Here is a 25,916-nt window from a genome sequence, read left to right on the forward strand (position 1 = left end):
CCTCTGCCGTGTCTCCTCTCACAGACAGGCGACTCCTAGTCCGAACCTGGAAGATAAAGACATTTCTATAAATTTGATTCGGTGGTGACAGAGAGTGTACCTTGTGCCCCCCACCTCACCCCACCCACACACCCTTTACTACTCCTACATCACTTTAAAAACCAAAGTGCTTTACAAAGGCAGACATATGTATGCAAATACACACATAAAGACATTTATGTGTATAGTAGATGGTTGTTAAAAAGAGCAAAATTAAAATACTTGATACTTATTTTTATTCACATTATGTCAATTTGGTTGATTTTTCCAAACATTTTACAATTTTCCCAAATGTTCTGAATTATTATTATTTTATCATTCTAGAAAAATGCATTTTAAAATTCGATTTATTTTCAAAAAGCTGGACGACATGGATTTCCTTAATAACGAGCAAATCCAACAACGACTACACGATTACACCCATATCTCCGAATGAAAGTTGGATAATTTATCGATTTTAAAACGATTCATTGCATTCTTCTCGTTGGATTTGCTCACCGTTCACATCTCATAAACCGTAAAGGCGTGTGCAGTATATAATTCTTTATATATGTGTAAATCAGGGGTGCGCTATGAGGAAGGGGGTCAGTGCAATACTTATGGTAGCTCTTCAGAGAGACTCTTATCAGTCTTTATCTGCCCCGTCAACTTTTATCTGTTCTTCTCCATCTAACTTGTCCTTCATTCAAACTGCAGTAAAATTTTAAGTATCTTTTTGCTCCTGCTGTGTGAATGAGTGTGTAAGGGTTTGCGTCACGTCACGGCCGTTATCTCGGGTGATCTGATTCCCTGATAAGGATCTCATCTGATAGGTCCATGTTTCACACTTTGTTCTTGTAACACTATAAAACAAGGAAACTAAGATAAGAGACTTTTGGGAAATTGTCCCACTGGGTAACTCGTCTTTTATATAACAGGAGGACTCAGAGGAGGGAGAGAGAGAGAGAGAGAGAGAGAGAGAGAGAGAGAGAGAGAGAGAGAGAGAGAGAGAGAGAGAGGAGAGAGAGAGAGAGAGACAGAGAGAGAGAGAGAGAGAGAGAGAGAGAGAAAGAGAGAGATAGAGAGAGAGAGAGAGAGAGAGAGAGAGAAAGAGAGAGAGAGAGAGAGAGAGAGAGAAAGAGAGAGAGAGAGAGAAAGAGAGAGAGACAGAGAGAGAGAGACAGAGAGAGACAGAGAGAGAGAGAGAGAGAGAGAGAGAGAGAGACAGAGAGAGAGAGAGAGACAGAGAGAGAGAGAGAGAGACAGAGAGAGAGAGAGAGAGAGAGAGAGAGAGAGAGAGAGAGAGAGAGAGAGAGAGAGGAGAGAGAGAGAGAGGAAGAAAAAAGAGGATACAAAGAGATTTTCAGCAGGTGACCTTGACCCTTTCCCAACGAGCTCCTATAAAAAGTTTATGACTGCGTGTCTGCTGATCTTCTGCCGATGTGCTTCTCTAACCATCGGCTCCCTGCTCTCTGCAGACTGGACGGTGCTCCTTATATATTACTAATCATGCAAAAACTTTACTCAACTCTACAGAAAACCCAGATTATTATTCTCAGCAGTTCTTTTAAAAATTAAATAAAGCTTTCTGCGTTTTTTTTGTACAAATACTCATTAAAATATGAAACATCTGGATTAATATCAGCTTATTACTAGTCTGTAGTAGTTGTCTGATAATGAGCGACTAATAGGAAGAAGGAGATGTGAATAAATAAACAGAATAATTCTTTAAAAATCAAGGATTGATATGTTGTATTTGTGTCAGGGATGTGGAGAGGTTCAATTGTCGTGAATCTTTTTTTTATATGCAGCTTATTTTAAATTGCCAGATCTAAATACTAACAGTGGAAAACTAGCAAATTAAGAAGTGTTGGGACAGAATTAGGATACATTAAAATGACTTTTGGTAAATATGAATAATAATAATTAAAAAAAAGCCAATAAGAAAAAAGTTTTAAAGATGACAACCTTAAGGAACACTTTAATTGACTTCTTTTTTTTCTCATTGTACTATCCAGATACAATATAAGACATGGTTAATGTAATACACAAAATATGTTATGAATAATTATCACAACAAAATGTGATAATGATAATATTTACACAAAGAGATTTGGTCACGTATAATTTGAATCCACATCCATAAAATGTCAACAAACCTTTAATTGACTGAGAGTAATCTTGATCAATACTTTTCTATAAACAACTCTGTGCTCTCTCTGCCCAGCACAAACAATAAACACACAAAGTTGGCGACTGACAAGCGAACATAGAGCCAGATATTTCCACCAGGAAACAGTGGAGATTAAAGCAGAGATAAAGAGAGAGTGAATGTTGGACTTACATCCACCAGAGTGCAAGAGACACAGCTCCAAATCAATGTGAGTTGTTATGTGTCTGTACGTGTAAATAGGTAACAGATTACCAACAGGTTGGGCATAATAATACGCCATTATGACATTATAAGATGTCAATGTTCACAGCTCGTGGGCAAATGATCAGTTATTGCAGGTTTAAGATATATAATATATGCAGATATATAATATTCATAAGTATGTTTTAATTAGTGTTTAAACACCTGTGTTTTCGTTAGCTTAGATTGAGCCTTTATATCTACATAGACAGCAGGTCGTCTTCAACAGAGCCGGCCATGATGCACCACCATGTTTCTACAGTCTCACAGAGTTGCAGGGCTGGGTATCGGTACTCGACCCAGTAGTATCGAAACGTCTCCCGTCAAACGATACCTGCAATCGATCCTTTTTGCACCCAGAGCTAGAAAACATGACTGTTTGTATGGACTTGCTCACAGCCAATCAAACACAAGCGTTCTTCAATTTAATACAACATGTGATTGTCTGAAAGTCTTAAAAATCTGAAGACAATGTAAAAATCTAACCCTTTAGATGTGGAGGAGTGTATGGTAGCCTACTGTAAAGGTCAGTTCTGGTGAAAGTTAAAAACAGTGTAAGTGCAGAGACACACTTAAGCACAGGATATCAAACAGGCGCAGCATGAGAGGGAAGGAAATTAAGTGACACATCAGGGAGGTGGATATGATAGAGTGAGATGACGTGTGTGGTACAGGCCGACCAAAGTGGTACGATCTTTAGTAGGAGGCAGACACAGAAGGCTTGATCAGTTGTCCAACAGTAGGTTATTATAATAAAAAAGGAAAAGTAAACAATTAACTTAATTCATATGCAAAACTGAAATCAAGTTAAGTTCAGTAACGTGTACACAGCTACACTCTACCAAAGCAGTCTCAAAGCTACTGCTTATATAGAGCCCTCCATCAGCCCGCACTCTGAATGAAGGTGGACTATACCACTCCTCAGGTAAGTCCTGATCCCCTCCTGAAACAGGTAAGTAACAACAAGATAAACATTTAAATAACAGTCAAATGGCATCACTTTTATAAAGCGTCCCTATATTACATCTGCAACCAAACTTGATCAAATCACAAACCCCCTTATTAATGTATACAATAATTCGCAGACCACCCCTCCACATGGTTCTACCCTAGTGACATCATCAATGATGTCACCAGTCTATAAATTCAGGAATTGTAGGCCACCTCCTCCCTTTGTCTCCTGAGCACATGTAAGTATGGTGAGTAACAAAGAAAGAAAACACTAAACTTGTGACCTCAAACTAAACCAATAAACTCTAAAACTAAACTTAATACCAGTGTGTGTTTTATTTTAACCAAAAGTCTGCTGAAATGTAACTTATAACCAAATATACTGCAAACACAAACAAACCCGGGATAGTAAGTATCTGCAAAGTTTGATTACTGACTAACTTATTGTCCAAACAAACAAAAAAACAAGTATAGTTAAATAAGTTATGGTACAAATGTGGTAATTGGGGACAAATGTGGTGTGCTCTCACCCACAGAGTGTGAAACTATAGGTTTGTGGATTAAAAACAGGAAACACCTGTAACCAGTGAAGTCTTCTCGCATGTGAAACTCTGACCATAGAAATGGGGATCTATGTTTTACATGTCATAAAAGGAAGGTTTTCCTTGCTACTGTTGCCAAGTGCCTGCTCATGTGGGAATGTTGGGTCTCTTTAAATCAAATTAAAGAGTATAGTCTAGACCTGCTCTGTGTAAAGTGCCTTGAGATGACTTTTGTTGTGATTTGAAGCTATATAAATAAGGATTTTATAAGTTTTAATAAATCTGCTGAAGCCTCATTTTGGCACAGTAAGATACAACATGATGGGTATCAAATGAAGTTACTTAGTTGGTATCGGTATCACTTTAAGGATACTTTGATTGGTACTGGTATTGTCATATTTTAAACGATACCCAGCCATGCAGAGTTGACAAACATTGGGTCCACGGAGGGCTTTTAACGAGTTTTGCAGCCACCGTAGGTCCTCCTACACATATGGGAGGAGAGAGGTTATATGTAATCTGCAACCTCACCACTAGATGGCACTAAATATTACACTGGTCCTTTAAAGTAAATCAATTAAATACAAATGGACACTCACAGAGCAGTTGGTAAATGGCTCAGTAGACAACTCTTAGCTCTTACCTACTCTTAGCCCAAATATTTGACAATTTTTTTCTGTAAATTACATTTGGACTTCAACTGAATCATGGGTGGTTTGCAGCCTTATTATGTCTAGATTTACAGATTTCTTCAAGTCAGATTGTCTATGAGAGTCACTCAGCCCTAAAAAAGTATTTAGGAAGTCCAGATCAACCTGCAGAGTCAGCAGTCTCTCACAGTGACAGCAGCATGTTGTTGCCACAGATCTTCCACCGCAGCTGCCGGCGAGATGGCACGGTAGCAGCCGCTGTTCCAACAGATGCCAGATATTTTGGAGGATGTCTTTCTAAAAAAAAAAAAAAAAAATCCAACCTGAGGAAGTGACTGTGACATGAAGCTGACACTCCTGGTAGTAGAGAGCAGCTGCGGGTGAGATGCAACCATCTGCTAAAGACCTGCAACATGCTGATAGGTTTCGCTGTTTGCCACATATGTCAGCCAGCAGATTTGGAGAATGCAAAAGAAAAAACTAAATATGATGCAGTTATCATAATTTGAAGCATACTGAGCATTTAAAGGTCATGTGTGTAAGATTCACTGGCATCTAGCAGAACGCCAGAAAGGGAAAGTAAGACTCACAAGTATGTTTTAATTAATGTATAATCACCTGAAAATAAGTTGTAATTGTTGTGTTTTTGTTACCTTAGATGAGCCTTTTATATCTACACAGAGAGCTGGTTCTCTTCCATGTTGCACCGCCATATTTCTACAGAAGCCCAGAATGGTCAAACCAAACACTGGCACTAAAGAGGGTTTTTTTTTGCAGCTGTCGTAGGTTTCGTAGATTTACCGTAGATGCCACTAAACCTTACACGAAGGTCCTTTAACCTCCCACGTTATATTTTGGGTTTGCTGGACCTTATACTTCATTATGCTTAACTTTGACCTGTTGTCCTCATTCGTACACACTTTTTTGTGCCACCTAGTGGTAACAAAAGCACATTGCATTATAAAAATCAGTGTAAAAAACAGATAGCAGGCATCTTGGCCAAATCAATCAACAGCCGATCCCCAGACAAAAGTGGACAATGGTGCATAACCTTATCAAATTTTATGCTTGAAACTTGTTTATTTATGTTTGTAGTTTGATACAATTTTGACTAATTTCAGCAACAAGCCACAATGTTAATGTTAATCAGGAAAAAACGCATCTGAGGACATTGGGACTTTATTATCATTCATCCAAGGTAAAGTGTAAATGTAAGGAAATAGTTTTATACACTGGTGAATTACAGTTAAATAAACTCCCATATGGGGACACATTTATTTCAAAAACTACTTCCTGTTTAAAGACAATGCTTAGTTTTTTATACTTATCAGGTCCTACTCATCCCAAATATCAAGAATAAATTAAAAATGCATATCAAACAAAAGCTCAGGTCTCAGGAGGTTAAGGTCTCATTATAAACACAGGCACAGGTCCAGTGTTAGCTATTGTATAACATAATATGTATATTAGTACTATATAAAACTTAATTATGAAGCAAAACAGAAACTATTTCACCTGAGCGTCCTTTAACAGTCAGTGAGTCATTTAGGCCGGTTCATCAGTTACCCAGCCATCCTTAATTAGTCATCAACCAATAAATCAGTAACTCTTGAATGTGTCCAGCCAGCCTGTCAACTATCAGCAAGAGCATGAAAAGACAGAATATTCAGCATGACAAATGAATTTAGCCTCCTGTAAACTTTTTAATTACTTGTTGATTATTGTTAGATTTGAAAAAGACATCCTGTAACAGCTAATAAACATGAAAAACACTTTCAGGAGAGATTCAGTATAGTGAGTAAGCAAAGGAGCTAAGGTCTATTATACATGTTTACGACAATGTAATGGGGACATAAGACTGAAAATAAGACAACTGTAGCTTCTCCCTCTTTGGTAGAGAAGTCAGTCTCAGGCTAATAAAACAACACAACTTTTATGTGGTCATATTAAGTGGAGGCTTTAAATTCTGCATTTCCCTGCACTGTACATTATCTGTTTTTTGTGTACATTTTAACTTGTGCAAAATAAACTAAACTTTATTCGTTATTAAATATTACTCCAGGTCCATCTTATTTATTATTAACTGGTCCTTTTGAAACTGGACGACATCATTATACACAAAATAGTATGAGGATGGTTACTCATCTCAGGTAGAAAAATACTGAGACCACAAACTTGTAGCTTGGTTTCAAAATTGTAAATGTGTTTTTTCCATTTATACAATAATGATAAATAAATATAAACACAGCAGTAGAAGGCAGCTGAATAATAATAATAATGGGATTTAAATCTGCTTTTAAATGCAGCAACATTCAAGACAAGTGTGACCCACAGTAACTACATGAAGAACTTGACTGGCCTGCACAGAACCAGGACTTTCTACCTTATCCAGCACCTTTAGGTGAACTGGAACATAGACAGTGAGTTAGGTCTGATCACCCAGATTAAGCTCTAGTTCAACATTTTGTGACACTTTCCATCAGTCAACCTGTTTTACTGCCAGACCTCATTGATGCTCTCATGGCTGAATAGAAAATAATGTAAGTAAGTAGTGTACATGTTTGCATCTGTGGAGTAATGTGATGCTTTACTGTATTTTTAAAGGACAAACAACCAAACCAACAAGAGTAAGTTTTACATTTTATTACAAATAAGTCTCTGAAGTCATTACGTATCTGTACAGAAGTAAAAGGCGGTCCTACAGTCAGACCTTTGCCCACATCCACCTGTATTTAACACTTTACAATATAGAGTTCTTTTCTTTGCTTTTTATTCTACAAAGATTCCCCCTGAAGATACGGTGATATGTAGAAAACCTCTCAGTCCTGGTTCCACTCAGTGAGGTTAAAGCTGGTCTCTGATCAGCTTTGAGAAGTGTCTGTTAACCTGATGCTTCCTGTTATGTGTGCAATGAAGCATCTCAGGAGGTAGATCCCCGAAAACTCCATGGAGCTGTTGCAGGAAATAGCGAGAAATAAAGAGTTGAGACAATCTATCAAAAGTGCATTTGATTTAAAAGAAGGAAAGACATAAAATAAGGAAACTAAAGCATCCTGTAAAGTGTGCTATCATAGCTGCAGGTCTGACACAAGGAAACAAGATTAAAGATACTTCCTGTAAATATAGGAAAAATGACCTTTAGTGAATTTGTGACGTTTTTGTTGAGACTATATTCAAAATGTTGGGTTATTTTTGCAGATTTTCACGTAAGTTTGTGTAGCTGTAGCTGTATTGCATTGTTTTCTAATGGAACATTATAATGTACTGCATGAGGAAGAAACGTTTGTTGACCTTAATTGTGGACAATCAAAAGATCCTTTTTAATTATTTTATTTTTTTACTGTTACAGCAACTGTAAATTTGTGAGACTTTTTATCAGTCAACACAAGTTATATTGTTATACTATCTTCCAGGAATCAAGCATAAAGCCTTTGTACAAAGCTAAAAACAGATTAGACTGAAATCTCTGACTCACCATGAAAGAAAAATAAGAAGATAATCAATTTAGATTATTGTAAAAACAGTAATATAATTTAGGTGAGTGTGAAATCTGCACTGCATGGTCACAATGGTTACAGCTACATTTAAAACAATGCTCAGTAATTTCCTGAAGCAGCACAGCACTGTAGTTTTTTAACTATTCAGCTGCAGATTAATGCATATTTGGGGCTATAGTGAGTATTTACAGCAGCAGGATTGTGTGTGTGTGTGTGTGTGTGTTCATGGTAATAAAGGAACATGTCACCCAGGGCAACAGTGGGGCTTATTGTTGTGTTTTAGTAGTTATAGGACAACAATGGAGCTCTATGGCACTTGTGGACACACACACACACACACACACACACACACACACACACACACACACACACACACACACACACACACACACACACACACACACACACACACACACACACAGTAACTTGATCTTTTGATAAGAGTTATTAAAAAGACGTAGCAGGCGATGAGAAAGTGTGACTCTCACCTCACGAGAAACGGCTGGGGGAAGCAGCTCGTGGTCTGCGTCTTAACCACATCCTGAAGATTCAGTAGGTTTGTCAGCAGTGCTCCGCGCCCGCATTTATCAGTCTTTGTCACCACCATCTGCACGTAGATAAACGATAGACGATAAAAAACATTTACAATTCTTCCCTCATGTTAAACACCCGAACTCAGACTTGCACAATAGGATTAATAATATATAACAGGGAAACAGAACTGTAAGTAAAACATACAAAATTATAACAAATTGCATTTTGTTTTTATTTATAAATTAATTAAGAGTTATTCTGACATCTGCTGGTCAGTTAAGGACACTGCAGCTTCTGTAATGGAGAAGAATTAGAGACGCAAATTAAGGGAAAAACCAGTTCACGCCTGAATCCTGCTGGCTCTGCTGTGTGTGTGTGTGTGTGTGTGTGTGTGTGTGTGTGTGTGTGTGTGTGTGTGTGTGTGTGTGTGTGTGTGTGTGTGTGTGTGTGTGTTGCTGGCATGGATTGAGTCCACTTGTCCCCTTAGAGCAGGAGCATTCAATTAAAATTCACTGAGGTCCAATTTGTGAACATTTCCTTAAGTGAAGGTCCAGAATCAGAATACTTTATTGTCATTGGACATTACAGTTCCAACCAAATTCTCGTGCAACCCCTCAGTGGTGCGACATAAACAACATAACAGACAGTATAAAAATATAAAAAATAAATAAAAAACAATCATATAAACAAGTCAGTGTAGATGCTGCAGTCTGTATTGCACTTATTTAAAGTTAATAATTTAAAAGACTATTTCTGGAGATTGCTGTTCAGCTCCTTGATGGCACAAGGATAGAAGCTGTTCAGGAGTCGTGAAGTGCAGGTTTTAAGGCACCTGTAGCGGCTACCAGAGGGCAGTAGCGTTAGGAGCTGGTTTCCTGGATGTGATGAGTCTTTTACTATGTAAGTAAGCGGCACGTCGTAAGCAGCGGGACCTGTAGATGTCTCCAAGGGAGGGGAGGTGTGTGTTGGTGTTTATTACTCTGTAGTTTTTTTCCTCTCAGCCTTGGTGCAGCATGTAAACCACACCAAGATGCCATAACTGAGGATGCTTTCCATGGAACATCTTTATAAGGACAGCAGCAGCTCCTGAGAGAGGTTAACTTTGCTTAATGTCCTCAAAAAAATCGGTGCGCTGCTGTGTCTTCTTCACGAGAGCTGTGGTGTTTGTGGACCATGAGAGATCCTGAGAGATTGTGTGTACCCAGGAATCTAAAGTCACTGACCCTCTCAACATCATAATGTCCGTGTTATTTTTTCAGTACCTTGAAGTAAGCATTGTAATTACATCAGCATCTGTGTCTAGTGGGTATATTGTAAACGGTAAATGGACTGTACTTATATAGCGCCTTTCTAGTTTCTAGCCTTTTCGACCACTCAAAGCGCTTTACACTACAACTCACTAACCCATTCACACACATTCATACACCGTTGGCACAGCAACGGGAGCAATTTGGGGTTAAGTGTCTTGCCCAAGGACACATCGACATGTGGACTGGAGGAGCCGGGAATCGAACCGCCAATCTTCCAATTGGAGGATGACCGCTCTACCTCCTGAGTCACAGCCGCCCTTGTAGACTGTCAAATAAATACAGTAGAATTCATTTATTAGTATTTAACCTCAACTTGTGGGATTAAAATAAATAATAAAATAAGAATAAAAAAAGAATAAGTCAGTAAATTATCTTTTCTTATATCAACAAAAGGGCATTGGAAAAGCTTTTATTGTGCCTCTTAAATAAAGTGCTTAGTTTTAGAAAAATGTGTGTATCTCACGGACAGTCGAGTCTCTCCGCGTGTCTAAATGCATGGATTTGATTGGCTGATTAGTGTCATGAGAGAGGATTGGCTATGCTCAGTGTTTGTGAGTTTCTTTACTTTTACTGTAATAGTTGGAGAAGCTGAACTAAAATGAAACTGAACAAAAATGTAACAATCCTCCATATTTCCACCACAGTCTGACTATTGGTGGCCTCCGCCTTCGAGGGAAGAGTCACCACAAATAAATACGAACTCATTCTGAGAGATCACCTTTATCCTGTGATGAAACACTTCTATCCTGACGGGAGTGGTCTCTCTTCCACGCATACAACGCTACCATCCAAAGTGCACGAGGAGTCACTGAATGGTTTGATGAGTGTGAAAAAATGATGTGAATCATATTTTATGAGCTTCACAGTCGACACATCTCAACCCCAACTGAAAACTTATGGGAGATATCGGTGCCAAATAGTGGCCCAACCCTTCACTAAAACACTTTTTTCTTTAATTTGTCGTTCGTCTGTATTGAAAATTTAAAAGTGTAATTTAATCTGCTTTTAACCCTCCTGTCGTCCTCCCGGGTCAAATTGACCTTTCCTTCCTTCCTTCCTCTCTCTTTCTTTAATTTTTCCTTAATTCTTCCCCTCCTTCCCTCTTTCTTTGCTCCCTCCTCCTTCCATACTTCTTTCCCCACTTCCTTCCTCACTTCCTTCCATCCTTCCTTCCTCCTTTCCTTCCTCCCTCCCTCCTTACTCCTTTCCTTCCTTCCTTCCTTCTTACTCCTTTCCTTCCTTCCTTCCTTCCTCCCTTTCTTCCTTTCCTCCCTCCCTCCCTCCCTCCCTCGATACTCCTTTCCTTCCTTCCTCCCTCCCTCCTTACTCCTTTCTTCCTTCCTCCCTCCTTTCCTTCCTCCCTCCCTCCTTACTCCTTTCCTTCCTTCCTCCCTCCCTCCTTACTTCTTTCCTTCCTTCCTTCCTTCCTTTCCTTTCATCATCCTTTCCTCTCCCTCCTTACTCCTTTCCTTCCTTCTTTCTTTCCTCCCTTCCTCCTGTCCTTCCTTGACCTGAGGACAACAGGAGGGTTAATTAAGCATTTGAAATGGAGATTCCCCTTTTTTCTAATCACACAAACTCTAAAAATGACAGTGAGTGTAGGAACCTTGAATTCAGTGCTGACAACTCTAAAGTCAAAAACCTGCTGCTAACAGCTTTCTTAATGTCCGTCTCAGGTTTATGTTGTTTTTTTCTTTAATTTGACATCTGTCTGCATTTGTAAAGTTGCATTTGAAATAAAGATTCCCATTTTTCTATTCACACAAACTCCAGAAATAACCATTTAGTAACCCTGAATTCAAATGCTGAAGGCTGAAAATGAATGACTGGAGTTTTAATGACTACCTGAAAGTCCTGTCTCAGGTTTGAAATCAACCGTTTCAGCTCTTTATTTTAATTTTCTTTCAACGGGAAGAGTTAATCTTTGTTAAAAAGCTGTACTGTCACAGCCTTAATAATGGTCAAAGTGTTTAATAACCTGAGAGCATGAATAATTAACGGTGGAGCGCGTCCAGAGATGTGCGGGTGCTTCATTATAACGTCACAGCGGCGGCGTTTCAGAGGGGGAAAGCAGTTTTTAAATAGCTGAGTGGGAGCGTTCAGCATTAATTCATTGTGGATATAATGACGAGGGGTTGGTAAGAAGAATGACTACAATGTGTTAATAAAAAAGAAAGAAAGAGAAAGAGAGAGAGAGAGAGAGAGAGAGAGAGAGAGAGAGAGAGAGAGAGAGAGAGAGAGAGAGAGAGAGAGAGAGAGAGAGAGAGAGAGAGAGAGAGAGAGAGAGAGAGAGAGAGAGAGAGAAAAGCTGCAGCTCAGGGTGCAAAATTCACTTTTTTTGTCCACCAGCCCAACAGCTAGTAAATGTTAATATTTTACCATCCAATCAATAGATTATCATTGCTTTGTTTTTGGCTTTAATACTTTAATATTTACCAACATTTGGCAGCTGGATGGAGCCATGAAAATACTGCATCTGCATCTCAGAGTCATTCTGCTGTTTCATGACAATAATCACTTTAACCTTCGTGTCGTCCTCGCGGGTCAAATTGACCCCGTCTGTTTCGACTGTTCCTTCTTTCCTCCCTTCCTCCCTTCGGTCTGTCGTTCCTCCCTTCGTTTTCCTTCCTCTCTCCCTCATTCTCTCTTTCTTTCCTTCCTCTCTCTTTTCTCCCTTCCTTCTTTCCTTCCTCGATCCCCCTTTCTTCCTTCCTTCTGTCCTTCCTTCCTCCTTCTTTCCTTCCCTCTTTCTTTTCCTTCCTTCCTTTCCTTCCTCCCTCCCTCCCTCCCTCCTTGTCTCTTTCTTTCCTTCTTCTCCTTCCTCCCTTCCTCTTTTCTTTCCTCCCTCCCTCCTACCTTCCTTCCTTCCTTCCTTCCTTCTTTCCTCCTTCCATCCTTTCTTCATTTCCTTCCTCCCTTCCTTCTTTCCTTTCCTCCCTTCCTTCCTCCCTCCTTCCTTCCTCCCTCCTTTCCTTCCTTCCTTCTTCCTTCCTTCCTCCCTCCTTTCCTCCCTCCTTTCCTTCCTTCTTCCCTCCTTTTCTTCCTTCTTCCTCCCTTCCATCCTTCCTTCCTCCCTCCTTTCCTTCATTCCTTCTTTCATTCATTCCTTCCCTCCTTCCTTCCTTCCTTCCTTCCCTCCCTTTTTTCCTTCCTTCTTCCTTCCTCCCTTCCTCCATCCTTTCCTTCCTTCTTCCTCCCTTCCTTCCTTCTTCCTCCCTTCCTTCCTTGACTCGAGGACAACAGGAGGGTTAAATACCTGTGTGCACTCTCTCACAGTCTGTTACATATCATCTTGTTTTTTCTAAAGGCTGCAGGCGGGCGTGGGCAGGTACTCTACGTTCTATCACACACTGTCACAACATGAGTTATGAGAATATGTTAGCTTATAGTTTTCATGCTGCAACAAGCAACATACACAACAGTTTGCTATTCAGCAGTTTATAAATCACAGCTGACGTTTGGCTCACACTAATACAGTCGGGGGGATATGAAGATGGTAAATCATCCAAAATGCAAATTACACGTTGGTGGTGCACCTCAAATGTACATCTATGGTCCTGATCTGTGATTCTTCTACTCTCTTGCTGCTTGACCATAATTTGAAGTATAAAACTAATCCAGTGTTTCGTTGCTTCCCCCTTATTTATGTGTTCATACTCTTCTATTAAACACAAAAAACATAAATCATCACCAAATTCTGTTTAACACTTTTTTTAAAGCTGCCTCAGACATGGTCCAGATCCTCTCCGACAGAATATCACCTAATCAGTCACCTCCTCATTCATAAAATGAGAGGAAGGCACAAATAAAGCTTTATTAATGGAAGTCTGTGAGAAGATATTATACACTGTTTAGCCTGGAAGGTGTAGTTCACATGTGTGTGTGGGTCAGTGTGTGTGTGTGTGTGTGTGTGTGTGTGTGTGTGTGTGTGTGTGTGTGTGTGTGTGTGTGTGTGTGTGTGTGTGTGTGTGTGTGTGTGTGTGTGTGTGTGTGTGTGTACGGGAATGTTTTCCTCTCTTGATGGATGAACATTTTACAATCTTACCCATTCATTTCCTATGGTGGACATTCTTTAGACCAGGGAAGATATGATGCATTGTTTAGTCTGGAAGGTGAAGTTTACATGGAGGGCTTATGTGTGTGGATGGGTGGGAGTGTGTGTACGGGGAGGTTTTCAACCTAATGGATGAATATAGTACAAGTGTCTTTCCTGTAACAAAAGGTGTAACAATCGTTACTAAACCACTTCAATCAAAGTGGCGATCAGCTTAGTGTAAAGGACATTATGAAGCGCTGAGTCAATCAGATGAAAAACACAATATTTATGATTTATGAAAGTTGGAAATCTGTCAGATTTGTTCCGAACACTGGAGGAGGGTTAATAATAATAATCATAACTGTGACTAGATAGATATAAGAAATATCAGCTGTATCTTTCTCCTCAATCATTTCACCTGCCTCTATAGATGTTGGCTCAGTGGATAAATAAATCTTTCTTTATAGGGACATAAAGAATGCTTTTATTTGGTTGTAATCATATATTCTGCTCTGATATTTCTTAATTCTTCATTTGGACATTTTTTCCCCTCACAAAACACGTTACTTTCGTGAAGAAAGCGTGCGATCGTCTCACCACATATGGACGTCTGGTCTCCTCACACATCTCCAGAGCGATCCTGTCGGCCGTCTGAAGACCAACGCTGCCGTCGACCAGCAGGAACGTCCTGGCTAGACTGAGAGAAGCCAAAAAGATAAGACATGTAGAAGATATGTAGGCCTTTAATCTCTGAAATAAAAGTGATTAATATTCATATTCAATGTTATTTACCTACAAGCATATAATGTAAATATTAAAGGCCTGTACAGTAATTATACACCACTCTCTTTTGTATCTTTTGCACCATCTAGTGGCCACAAACAAGCACTGCATCTCAGAAGCAAACTGGAGCAGACAGCTTTGGTTTTATTTATTGTATGCAACATGTATCTTTGTCAGAGTCATGACACAAACACACATGACTGATCTCAGCAGTATATTTGGCTCTTGAGATAATAAGGAGAATATTATTACCACATTATCGTATAACAAGAATACACTCATTAAGTATAATTTTAGCACATGTGGCCAGCAAAGACAAGATGACTTATAATATGTTTACCAGACATGATTTAACATATATAGTAAATAAATTAAATTGCATAATAACTTGTCTGATGGGGTTTTTCCACAAACAACTGTTAAAATCCTTAAAGTTACATCTACTCCCTCATTTAAACAAAAGCCCAGAATCTTAAAAAAATGCAAATATATTTATTTATTTTCCTGCTGGACAGAAGATGTTTCCTCCTTCAGTGTAAACTCTATTCTCAGTGTTTGTGCACTAAAGGATTCAAGTTTCCACATCACACTTGTGTAAGTTCGATATCGACCTCCGAACTATTCATGACATCACACATCCAGCTCGTTGGCCCGCCCCCTAAAATCTGGATTTTCAACAAGCTCTGAGAAACGTTAAACTTTCAGCAGATGAATGTTAAAACAAAGTCTGCATAGTGAAGCTCAAACATGCAACTGAAGGAAGAAGAAGAACATTTTTTTGAGTGAGATTTAAATAAATGACTAAAACAGTTTTACACACATCTTAAATATGATAAATTGATTCATTTGAAGCCACGTCGATGTCAGATTTTTTCAGTAACCTTTTGCACTAATCCAACTTCTAAGATCTGGATTTTAAAATAGAAGAACAAAAGCAAAGCACAGATGTCTGTAGTGTAAGAAGAAGTCTTAGAATAACATTTATTCTGCCTGAGTTGTGTCTTCTTCTGTCTCGGAGGCTTTTTTTTTTAGAAGTTCTTCTCAGCTCAGCCTACCTGAATAAAACATCACTGCTTGGCTGGTTTTAGATGATTTGTAAAAAGCTGCACCTTAACTCTGAGGATTTAATCTGATCTGAAGAATGTGAACATGTCAAAGTTGATTTATTATAGAAAAATAATTTAAAACATCAATTTTACTATATTACAACCAGATATTATCCACAATAAATCTTTTAACAGGGTCGTCTTTGAGTGGGACGTTTTCTTGGCGTTATGAATAAAGCCCAATAATCATAAAGAGCATTTTTTCGTGATATCTGCTCAAAGATAATCTCCCGACCTTTAGAGTGCCGCTGAATTCTTACTCCTATAAAAAAAAAGGGAGGTTACATAAAACACCAATCACATGTTTATGAGGGTTTTTTTTATCTGCTGTGTTTTTAAAAGGTAGAAACATTAGAGTCTCACTTCTTCCTGGCGTACAGGTACGGCTCCACCATGTCCACAAAGTCTTTGGGTGCTCTGTGTCCGTAACCCGGCATGTCGACCAGGGTGAAAGATTTACCCACTTTGAAGAAGTTCATCTTCTTTGTGTGACCCTGAGAGAAGAGATGAAGAGATGAAGATAGATAGAAAAAAGGAGACGTGATGAAAAGACTAAAAAAAAAGGACATCTGGTTAAAAGATATACTTAAAACAGACTTCTTCTGGGTTTGAAGATTGTTGGAAACATTTGGGATAATGTAAAATCACTTCCAGAATCCTTAATTAGTTGTTTTAAGACATTTTAATGCAGAATAGTTACATTTCATATCTTAATAACCCTCTTTTTATGTCTGCTTTTACTTCATCACATTTTATTTTATTTTATTATCTTGTTAATACCCTCAACCTCACATTAAGGTTTTACCCACTTCATTCTACTTTATTTATTTATATTTTTATTTATTAATCTTTTATCATCTTCTATTTTATCTGTGTATTCTCAATATTAACATATTTATCCTAACTCTGGTGTTTCCTCATTGCAGATTCATGAGAGTTATGACAGTGTTTCCTCACCTCCTGTTTTTATTGAGTCATTATTTTATTTTACCTTTTTTTTAAATTTAAGTTTAATGTATTTTTAAAGTTATGTATTTATTGATTTATTTATAGTTTAAAAAAATATATGTTTTAGAAATATTTTATTATCTCTTATTTTATTTTGGTATTCAGAATTTTTTTTAATCATTTCCTCAGTTTGTGTTTTTAATGAGTCATTATTTTATTTTATTTTATTTTAAGTTACATTTCTTTTTTTTCAATTTCATTTTATTTTATTTAATTCCATTGTATTTTATTTTTTAATGCATTTTTAAATATATTTATTTATTGTTTTTTATACTTTACAAATCTTTTATTATCTCTTATTTTATTTGGGTATTCTGAATTTTTACTTTTTTTTTATAATCTCCATTTAAAATATATTTATTTATTTTTTTTTATTATGTAAAGCAGACTGATTGATTGAGATATCTTTAAATAAATACTCACTGGAGTTTTGGAGACTCTGACTTCGACCTCCGGAGCCAGAGAGAACAAAGCTTTGATGAGAGACGACTTCCCAACGTTGCTCCTGCCGATGAAACAAACCTGTGAATACAAACCAGCAGCTGAGTTACTGTCAATCCCTTTATTCTGCTTTATTGTGTCAGATTATAAATCATATTCCTGCACTAATGATTCATTAAACATCTCGTAATCCATTGTTGAATGTGACTTTTTGTTGGAATATTTCCCTCAGGCTTCTTTTTTAAGTTTTTTCTTCATTCTTTGAATTCACTGACTGAACATTTTTAAACTAACACACCTGCTCTGACTCGTTCTCTTTCCGCCACATTGCCGGCGACCGCCAAGTCCCGCAGGACGCAGCTCGAGCCTCATCCATCTCTCAGACACCAGACAGATGGATGGGAGCTCTCGCTGGCAGTAAGCCGCGAATACATCATGGTCTGACAGAGCAGAGAGGGAGCGGAGAGGGAGAGGAGAGGGAGAGGAGAGGGAGAGGAGAGGGAGAGGAGAGGGAGAGGAGAGGGAGAGGAGAGGGAGAGCGGAGCGGCGACTAACCCGGCATGACAAAGAGACACTGCTGTCCTATCAACACACAGCTCCGCTCTGAGCCCTCCGCTGAACGCTGCTGTCTATACGAGTACAAATCTGCTCATTTATTATCGACTGTCATCTCACACTTAATTATGTATGAGGCAGCAGAGGGGTAAAGAGACATTACGCCACATGTTTCACAGTCCAGAGTCTGTGTTTTTGGGGTTCGAGAAGGACAATGTGAACAATCTTCACTCACTCAAACTTATAACTTCTGTTTCTTTTACAGCACATATGAGATGTTTACATCGTCAGATAATCTGTACAATGGACAAAAATAGTGAAAAGTGTCTGTTTTGATATCTTAGAGCAAAAAGATTCAGCGTCTTCAAATGTCTCGTTTTATCTCATCAACACATCTATATGAAGATATTCAGTTTACTATCATGTCAGAAATAATCAGTATTTTCCATCATTGCATCTAAACAGCTGATGTACATCAAGGAAATTCATTCATATATATCAGGAATGACCAAACTATTCCATAGGGGTTTAAACATGTTTAATATGACTGTAAACTGGTTAAAACTACTTTAAACTGGTGTAAGCTGACCGTAAACTGGTTTCAGCTGGTTTAATATGAATGTTAACTGGTTTATTATGACTGTAAACTGGTTCAAACTGGTGTGCTGAGTGTAATCTGGTTTAAATGGGTTCAATATGAATGTAAACTGGTTCAAACTGGTTTAATATAACTGTAAACTGTTTTAAAATGGTTTAATATGAGTGTTAACTGGTGTAACTGGTTTAAATTGCCTTTTTTGTTCCAACCAGTCAACTTATTGCACTGCCAGCAGCAGCTTGTGTCTCTCTGTTGAATTTTGTTAGTTTTTATGTTTGTTTGATGGGACCGGCAGTCCTGTTTTCTCAGCTTAGGTTAATAAGGTTAATTAGGTTTAGTTGTTATCTGTTTTTAGTTTAGAGGGTCTGGGGTGTCTTCCCTTCCTCTGCTTATTTTGGCCGGCCCATCAGCTTTAGTTGGAGATCGTTGTTTTTTTAAAATTTTTTATAAATTGGTTTATTTTTGGCTTATAAACTGACTTTAGTGATTATGTTTGTCCCTCTTGGATGAGCCGTTTCAGAGGGCCATAACAAGACTGAGATCAGCTGATTAAATGAGTCAATTCCTGATATGTATGAATGAATTTCCTTGATGTCCATCAACTGTGTAGCTGCAATGATGGACAATACTGTTTTCTTGATGTATTCAATCAGCTGACAGTTGATTGTTCGAATCATGTGTGCGATTGGTTGATTGGTTGGAACAAAACACCTTTATGGAATAGGTTTGCCAATATTAGTTTGTAGTTTGTCAACAGATCTCTTTGCTGCCATCTTGTATTTTTTTAACATACATGCAATTCTCTTTTTATCATAAGTCTTTGGTTATCACCTTATTCTGTTTATGCTGTTGCTTACTTTACTTTCTTAACATATCAATAGTTTTCTATGAATTTGAATGAATTTGTTCCTCTCTCTCTCTTTCCTGTGCTCATTAAAAACATTTTATCTGGCTGTTTGTAACATGTGATATTTAATCTAAGGTTGACTTTTAATATCTGCCTTGGGAAATTAGCTTCTTAGTCTAACTCCTGCTCATTAACATGTTTATGTTTATCAATGAGCACCCTACCTGATAAATAATCTTCACATTTAAGATGACTAATATGATGATTTGATTATCAAGATAGCTGCTGTTTAACTTTCTGTCAATCAACTTATCATTACAAACCAATCAAAGCAAACTTTTCTGTTTGTTTATTGTTTAAAGTTTAAATTTACCAGTTAAAATCAGACCAATCACCCGCTTGTATAGGCCTACTTCTCCACACACACTTTCAGTTCATTTCAGGGCTTCCAAGTAGGATGGTTTATTAGTTTCCTATCTATCTGTTTCAGTGTGTGCAGAGCAAATGAAATTCAACAACAGAAACTTAATAAATCCTCAAAGATCTTCCTTAAATTATAAAAATGTGCTGTAAGTCAGACGTTTTCTTTGTGCACTGACCTCTGGCTGTTTCATGGCAGGTATTTGCTCCATCCTCTCTGCAGAGATGTGGTAATCGATCTTATGAGTCGACGAGGAGCAGAAGAGCTTCTCTGCTTTCATGACGTCCTCCACGCTGGGATGAAAGAGCTGGAACGCTGTCCTGTCCACAGACCTGAACATTTGGTTTCATTCAGTTAAAATAAAGTCAAATAGAGAGAAATAACAAATATAAAAAATGCTGTGTAGGCAAGTTTAGCACCTGTCCAGGTAAGCATCCAGCTGACTGAAGGGGTAAATTAAGCTTTGGACTTTCTTCTGAGGCAGAGTCGAGGCTTTGTGGAGGGACGCCAGTTTGTGGGCGCTGTGACGGGAAACACAGCAGACCTGAAACCCCGACTGCAGCCACGGACTCAGACGCAGACTAAACATCTTCAGAAGCTGATTTCAGACCTGAGAAGGGAGATTATCACTCACCAGTTAATGCAAGCAGAGAAGGGAACATAATTAAGTATTTCCATGTGATGCTACTTTCTACATCTGAGAGGGAAATATTGTACTTTCTACTCCACTACATTTATTTTACAGCTTTATTTACTTTTCAGATGCAGATTTGACACAATGGATAATATAACAAGCTTTTAAGATACAAAACATTGTTAAAGATGAAACCAAAAAGCAGTGTGTAGTCAGGCTCACATTTCAGATGTCTATGAGTTGTTAACAGCTCCACCAAATAGAGATTTTTCCCTCTAAACTTCTCACATGCTTTCATTTCAATAAATGTTCAAATGATCCAATATTTCAGCAAAAATCAAAGATTAGAGAAAAAGTCCCAAAACTGAAAACACATTTGTGTATCAGAACTTAGTTTTTTCTTCTTTCCTCTCCCATTAATCATCTCACCACCCCTCACATTTATCTGCTGACCCTTTGGAGGGGCCCCACCCCTAGGTTGGGAACCACTGGACTAAACTAGCTATCTGTATATAAAGTAGTGTAAACTAGCTCCACCTCCAGCAGCTCCAACAGTAACATGCTGCTCTAACACTGATGCTTCACTATTAATAATCTAATGATGTCATAATAATAATATATCAGTCAGAGGACCAAACCACTACTTTACTGTAATACTGCATACTACATCACTATAATACTGCAGTACTTTTACTGTAATACTGCATACTACATCACTTATAATACTGCAGTACTTTTACTGTAATACTGCATACTACATCGCTCATAATACTGCAGTACTTTTACTGTAATACTGCATACTACATCACTCATAATACTGCAGTACTTTTACTGTAATACTGCATACTACATCACTATAATACTGCAGTACTTTTACTGTAATACTGCATACTACATCGCTCATAATACTGCAGTACTTTTACTGTAATACTGCATACTACATCGCTCATAATACTGCAGTACTTTTACTGTAATACTGCATACTACATCGCTCATAATACTGCAGTACTTTTACTGTAATACTGCATACTACATCGCTCATAATACTGCAGTACTTTTACTGTAATACTGCATACTACATCACTCATAATACTGTAGTACTTTTACTGTAATACTGCATACTACATCACTTATAATACTGCAGTACTTTTACTGTAATACTTTAACTACATAACTTATAATACTGCAGTACTTGTACTGATTTTAGCATTAAATGTAAATTAACGACTTACCTTTAGAGACTTGACTTCATTTTAAAGCTTATATAAATTACAATAATTTATTTTCTTAACATTAAAACAATGAAGCATATTTAAGTCACAATTTAACATTATTAACAGGTTCCTTCACCACTGTCTCTATTCTCCTCCATGTTGTGTGCACCGCTCAAATGAGTCCGACTGAAACAACTTTGCTTCAACGGTCCGCTGCAATGACGTATTTCCGGTTACACTATAAAGTACTCGTATTGAGTGGCTCAGGCACCCAAGTACATTTTACTTGATTACAAGTTAAAGTACTGTTCTACTCAGGTTTAGTGATCTCAACATCACTAAAAACATATAATAAACCCACATTATTCTCTCAAAATTGTGTGGGAAACACTGAATTATTATTGCAGGGCATTGAATGTCAAATTCTCATTAGGAGCTGAGCCCCTCTAAAGGTCCGATCCTAATATAAAATATAGAATGAGATGTAAACTATAGGTCTAAAGTGTCATAAAACGTCTGAACAACATTAACAATACATCACATAATGTGAAAAGTATATCATAAATATTATATAATAAAAAGAGGCAGAGTTACTTTTGGAAACAGCTGAACATGTAGACTGCTGCAGGTTGTAATTGATACCAAACTTTGATTTAATAAACACAAATACATATTTAGTTATTCAAAAACAGGCAGCATTTTTTATTATTGTAGATTTTATAATATTAAAATTATAGTTGAATATTATTATTGAAATAATTAACACTACACTATTTGTTCACTCAGCAGAAAACCACACAGCAGCAGCAGCCTTATGTGTCCGCTGCAGGGGCTGATGGGAGGTTTGAGGACCTGTTAGAAACCACGTGGCCCCTCGTCTGATCTCACAGCTCGTCCTTGTTTGGCCTCAGCTGCATCAGAGCGCCGCTTCTCCCCAGGTTCACCAGAGGAAACACCACTTCACACAATGCTTTTCCTCCCAGCTGCTGCTCTGTGCTGTCTGTGTTCAGGTGAGTGTTTCCAGCCAATCAGGAGCCCACAAACTCAACCTTTAACAAACACTGTCACACTGACCTTCATCTGTGTGTCTGTTTCTCTATACAGCGGTGGTTGCCATGGCAGCACAGCTGATTCAGGATGATTTAACATTGAGCAGGAGAGCTGGTGAAACAGTGTAATTACTTTAAAAGTGGAGAAATGTCTTAAAAAGGTTTTTATTGTAAGGAGTAGGCTACTTGTGGTATTAATGTTTTTATTTGTTTGTTATCAAAATATACAAACATACAATAGTACTGTCACTGCCTGCTTTTACTTTTTTGTGTGGAAATATTGTTATGCCCGTTATCGTCCTTAACCTGTATTATTACTTTTTTCTCTTTTACAATTGCATGTTTTAACTTCCAACCAGGGCAGAGTTTAGATAATCTTTGAGAGTAGAGTGAATCTATGATAGCAATATTAAAGGATAAAGCTGGTGATTTTGTATATTTGATTTATTGTCAACAAATCTCATGTGTTGTGTCGGTATCCAAAAGCCTGATATATCATATATCCTCTGTGCCGTAGAGCTCCATTGTTGTTGTTGCATCCAAAGTCAGATATAATTATTCATCTGTGCCTTAGACCTCGGTTGTTGTCCAAAAATGATTAAAAACAAAGTGAATGAGACACACTGCTTGTTATGCATATGTGTCTTCTTTACAAGGAACCATCATCCAAACTGAAAACCTGACTGCTGTTATAAGTCTTTAGCGTTGTGGCTCATTAATGTGTTTTAAATAGTTTTTAAACAACATGCAAAGATCTACAGCACAGAGGAATAACATCTAGCAAACTGTAGATAAACACACAGTACTCTTACTCATATTTAGTAGATCAGTTCATTGTTTTTTTCAGTGAGTATTTTGCATATACACAGAATAAAACAAAGTCAGTGCATTAAAAAGATACTAATAAATAGGCACCAAAAAATGGTCATACATAAAATAAACCAAACAATTATTAAGAACAGTTTAGCAGCAGTTCAGGAGACGAGAAAAAAGGTGCATTAATGTGCTTGGTCTTATTCTTTATTAAATATATCACAGATTGACTAAATCTTGCCTCTGACCAGATTTAAATGTAATAACATACAGACAGCAAAGAAAAAAACAAAGGTATAACATAGAGAAGTGGAGAAACTTTTTGGACTTTCACCTCTAAAACCAAGCAAACATGTGACGGCTCAAAGTTAGAAGCAACACAGAACTGAAGTTTGAACACTTTCAGCTAGTTTTGCTCCATAAGCTTCACCTGCAGATGCCAAAGGACCAATGAAATGAGTCTCTGTGGAGGTTAAAACAAGGGTGATTCTGTCATGTTTTTATCCCCATGCTGCTCTAATGTTGCATGGGGTCATATGGACATAAACTGATTTATGAGCATGAATACGCTTTTTTAGATCCGGCTGCATTCTTCTCGCTGATGCATGGCTGACACGAAACATACAGAAACATTCTTGTGTTCTTGCTCTTTGGTTTAAAAAAAACGTCTCCTATATGCACGAGGGGGGGAAAGGTGCAGGTTCTAGCTGTCACATTCATCCTCCATCACCGTCTTGGTGGGGATTATTGAGGATTATAATACCGACGTTTACGTGGAGCACGCCAAAGAAATGTCTTCATAAATTTGGTCATAGGAGGTGGCAGTGATAAGAACGACTCTGGCTCGCATAAGTCCTGCCTCTTCCCTCCCCACACCTCCACCTCCCCCCCCCCCACCTCTGCATTCTTTCTCACTGAGTCTCCCAGTTTGGAAATGAGGTTTCATCAATAGTCATGTTTAAGAGGCGCTCAGGTTTCACAGGTTAGCCTTCTTCTTCTTCTTCTTCTCACAGTCTCCTCACCCAAAAAAAAAAAAAAAAAAGACTCTCCTCCACATTCTGCCCTGAAAGTGTGGGAGGAATTCTGCTCTGATATTAATGTATAGCTGGGATTAATGGTGTGAAAAGCACTTTCTATTTGAAAGGTAGAATATTTGGCACACTTTTTTTTTTGGTTTTTGAGGATCTCATTTTTAAGCAATGCACTGCTATCTGTTCCCTTACAGTTTTTTTTATTCCTCTGTCTTTATTGTACAAACATACATGTACAATAACAGTAATAATACAAACATGGACATTTTTAAAACTACAGTGTGTGAAATTATCAGCTTCAGAGGGAAAATAAGGAAGATCTTAAACAATAAATCATACAGAAATAATATAATAAAGTACAATTTGATAAATAAGGTAAAATAAATAATATAACATACAAGGAGAATACAACATTTATTCAGCTTTATAAATCATAAAGAAGTTTTAAAGTTTTTAAAGTATATTTGAAAAAGTTGGCCAAACACAAAACAACATTAACACAGAGTTCATCATTTGTGTTTGTTTTTTAATTAAACCAAATATTATGTCATCTCTTGAGAGAGAAGAAGAAGAAGAAGAAGAAGAAGAAGGAGAAGAAGAAGAAGAAGAAGAAGAGGAAGAAGAAGAAGAAGAAGAAGAAGAAGAAGAAGAAGAAGAAGAAGAAGAAGAAGAAGAAGACGCAGAAGAAGAAGAAGAAGAAGAAGAAGAAGAAGAAGAAGAAGAAGAAGAAGAAGAAGAAGAAGAAGAAGAAGAAGAAGAAGAAGAAGAAGACGCAGAAGAAGAAGAAGAAGAAGAAGAAGAAGAAGAAGAAGAAGAAGAAGAAGAAGAAGAAGAAGAAGAAGAAGAAGAAGAAGAAGACGCAGAAGAAGAAGAAGAAGAAGAAGAAGAAGAAGAAGAAGAAGAAGAAGAAGAAGAAGAAGAAGAAGAAGAAGAAGAAGAAGAAGAAGAAGAAGAAGAAGAAGAAAGAGAAACTGTTACATGAGAAAAACATATGGTCATAAAAAAAAAAACCCTCCCCCTGATATAGATATTGATGTTTTACGAGCTGTTCTCCATCGGCTGTCCACAAATTCGCTGAATCGACCCGACAGACTTCATAGATGTGTCCGTGCTCGCCGCCTTTATTGAGGCCAATTTGCAGGCAGAGCTGAAGCTGCAGAGGAAAGCTGCAGAGGAAAGTTGCTGTGTAGCGTCAGCCGATGCTGTTATCTATTTTCCACAGCGGAGAGAGACCATCATTACGCTCTATTGATTAATCCTCTGTACTCCATCTCCCTCTCCACTGCAGCTCTTTCACTAAACCGCTGGAGCCAATCGGTGACAACGTAACGCCGTTTGACAGCGATAGATCTGAAACCAACAACCAGACTACATCTCTGCTATGAGCTCTCTTTGCAGAATATAAGATCTCAAACATTTAGATATAGTTGTTGCTTTGTGTATTATTTAAAAGCTAAACCTGCTA

At 37.8% G+C, this 25,916-nt stretch overlaps 1 protein-coding gene across 1 annotated transcript; it reads right to left on the reverse strand.

Annotated features, from left to right (window-relative positions):
• Nucleotides 1-7,214: 7,214 nt before the first annotated feature.
• On the reverse strand, nucleotides 7,215-21,705 carry gtpbp8 (GTP binding protein 8 (putative)). Its single transcript, XM_062431999.1, has 8 exons — nucleotides 21,577-21,705; nucleotides 20,130-20,320; nucleotides 19,889-20,042; nucleotides 17,272-17,370; nucleotides 16,204-16,334; nucleotides 14,549-14,648; nucleotides 8,560-8,678; nucleotides 7,215-7,526 (listed from the first exon to the last, which is right to left on the reverse strand). The coding sequence occupies exons 2-8, from the start codon at nucleotides 20,297-20,299 to the stop codon at nucleotides 7,436-7,438; spliced, it is 864 nt and encodes a 287-aa protein (XP_062287983.1). The 5' UTR covers nucleotides 20,300-20,320; nucleotides 21,577-21,705; the 3' UTR covers nucleotides 7,215-7,435.
• Nucleotides 21,706-25,916: the final 4,211 nt, after the last annotated feature.

This window comes from Scomber scombrus, chromosome 13 (genome assembly GCF_963691925.1).
Source record: "Scomber scombrus chromosome 13, fScoSco1.1, whole genome shotgun sequence".
Lineage (NCBI taxonomy): Eukaryota > Metazoa > Chordata > Actinopteri > Scombriformes > Scombridae > Scomber > Scomber scombrus.

Coding starts and splice junctions, on each gene's coding strand:
- gtpbp8 (XM_062431999.1), bottom strand. CDS start 20,299: ATGTTTAGTCTGCGTCTGAGTCCGTGGCTGCAGTCGGGGTTTCAGGTC. Junction 20,043..20,129: donor CTGGATGCTTACCTGGACAG/GTGCTAAACTTG, acceptor CCAAATGTTCAG/GTCTGTGGACAGGACAGCGT. Junction 8,679..14,548: donor AGACCAGACGTCCATATGTG/GTGAGACGATCG, acceptor ATCTACGTGCAG/ATGGTGGTGACAAAGACTGA.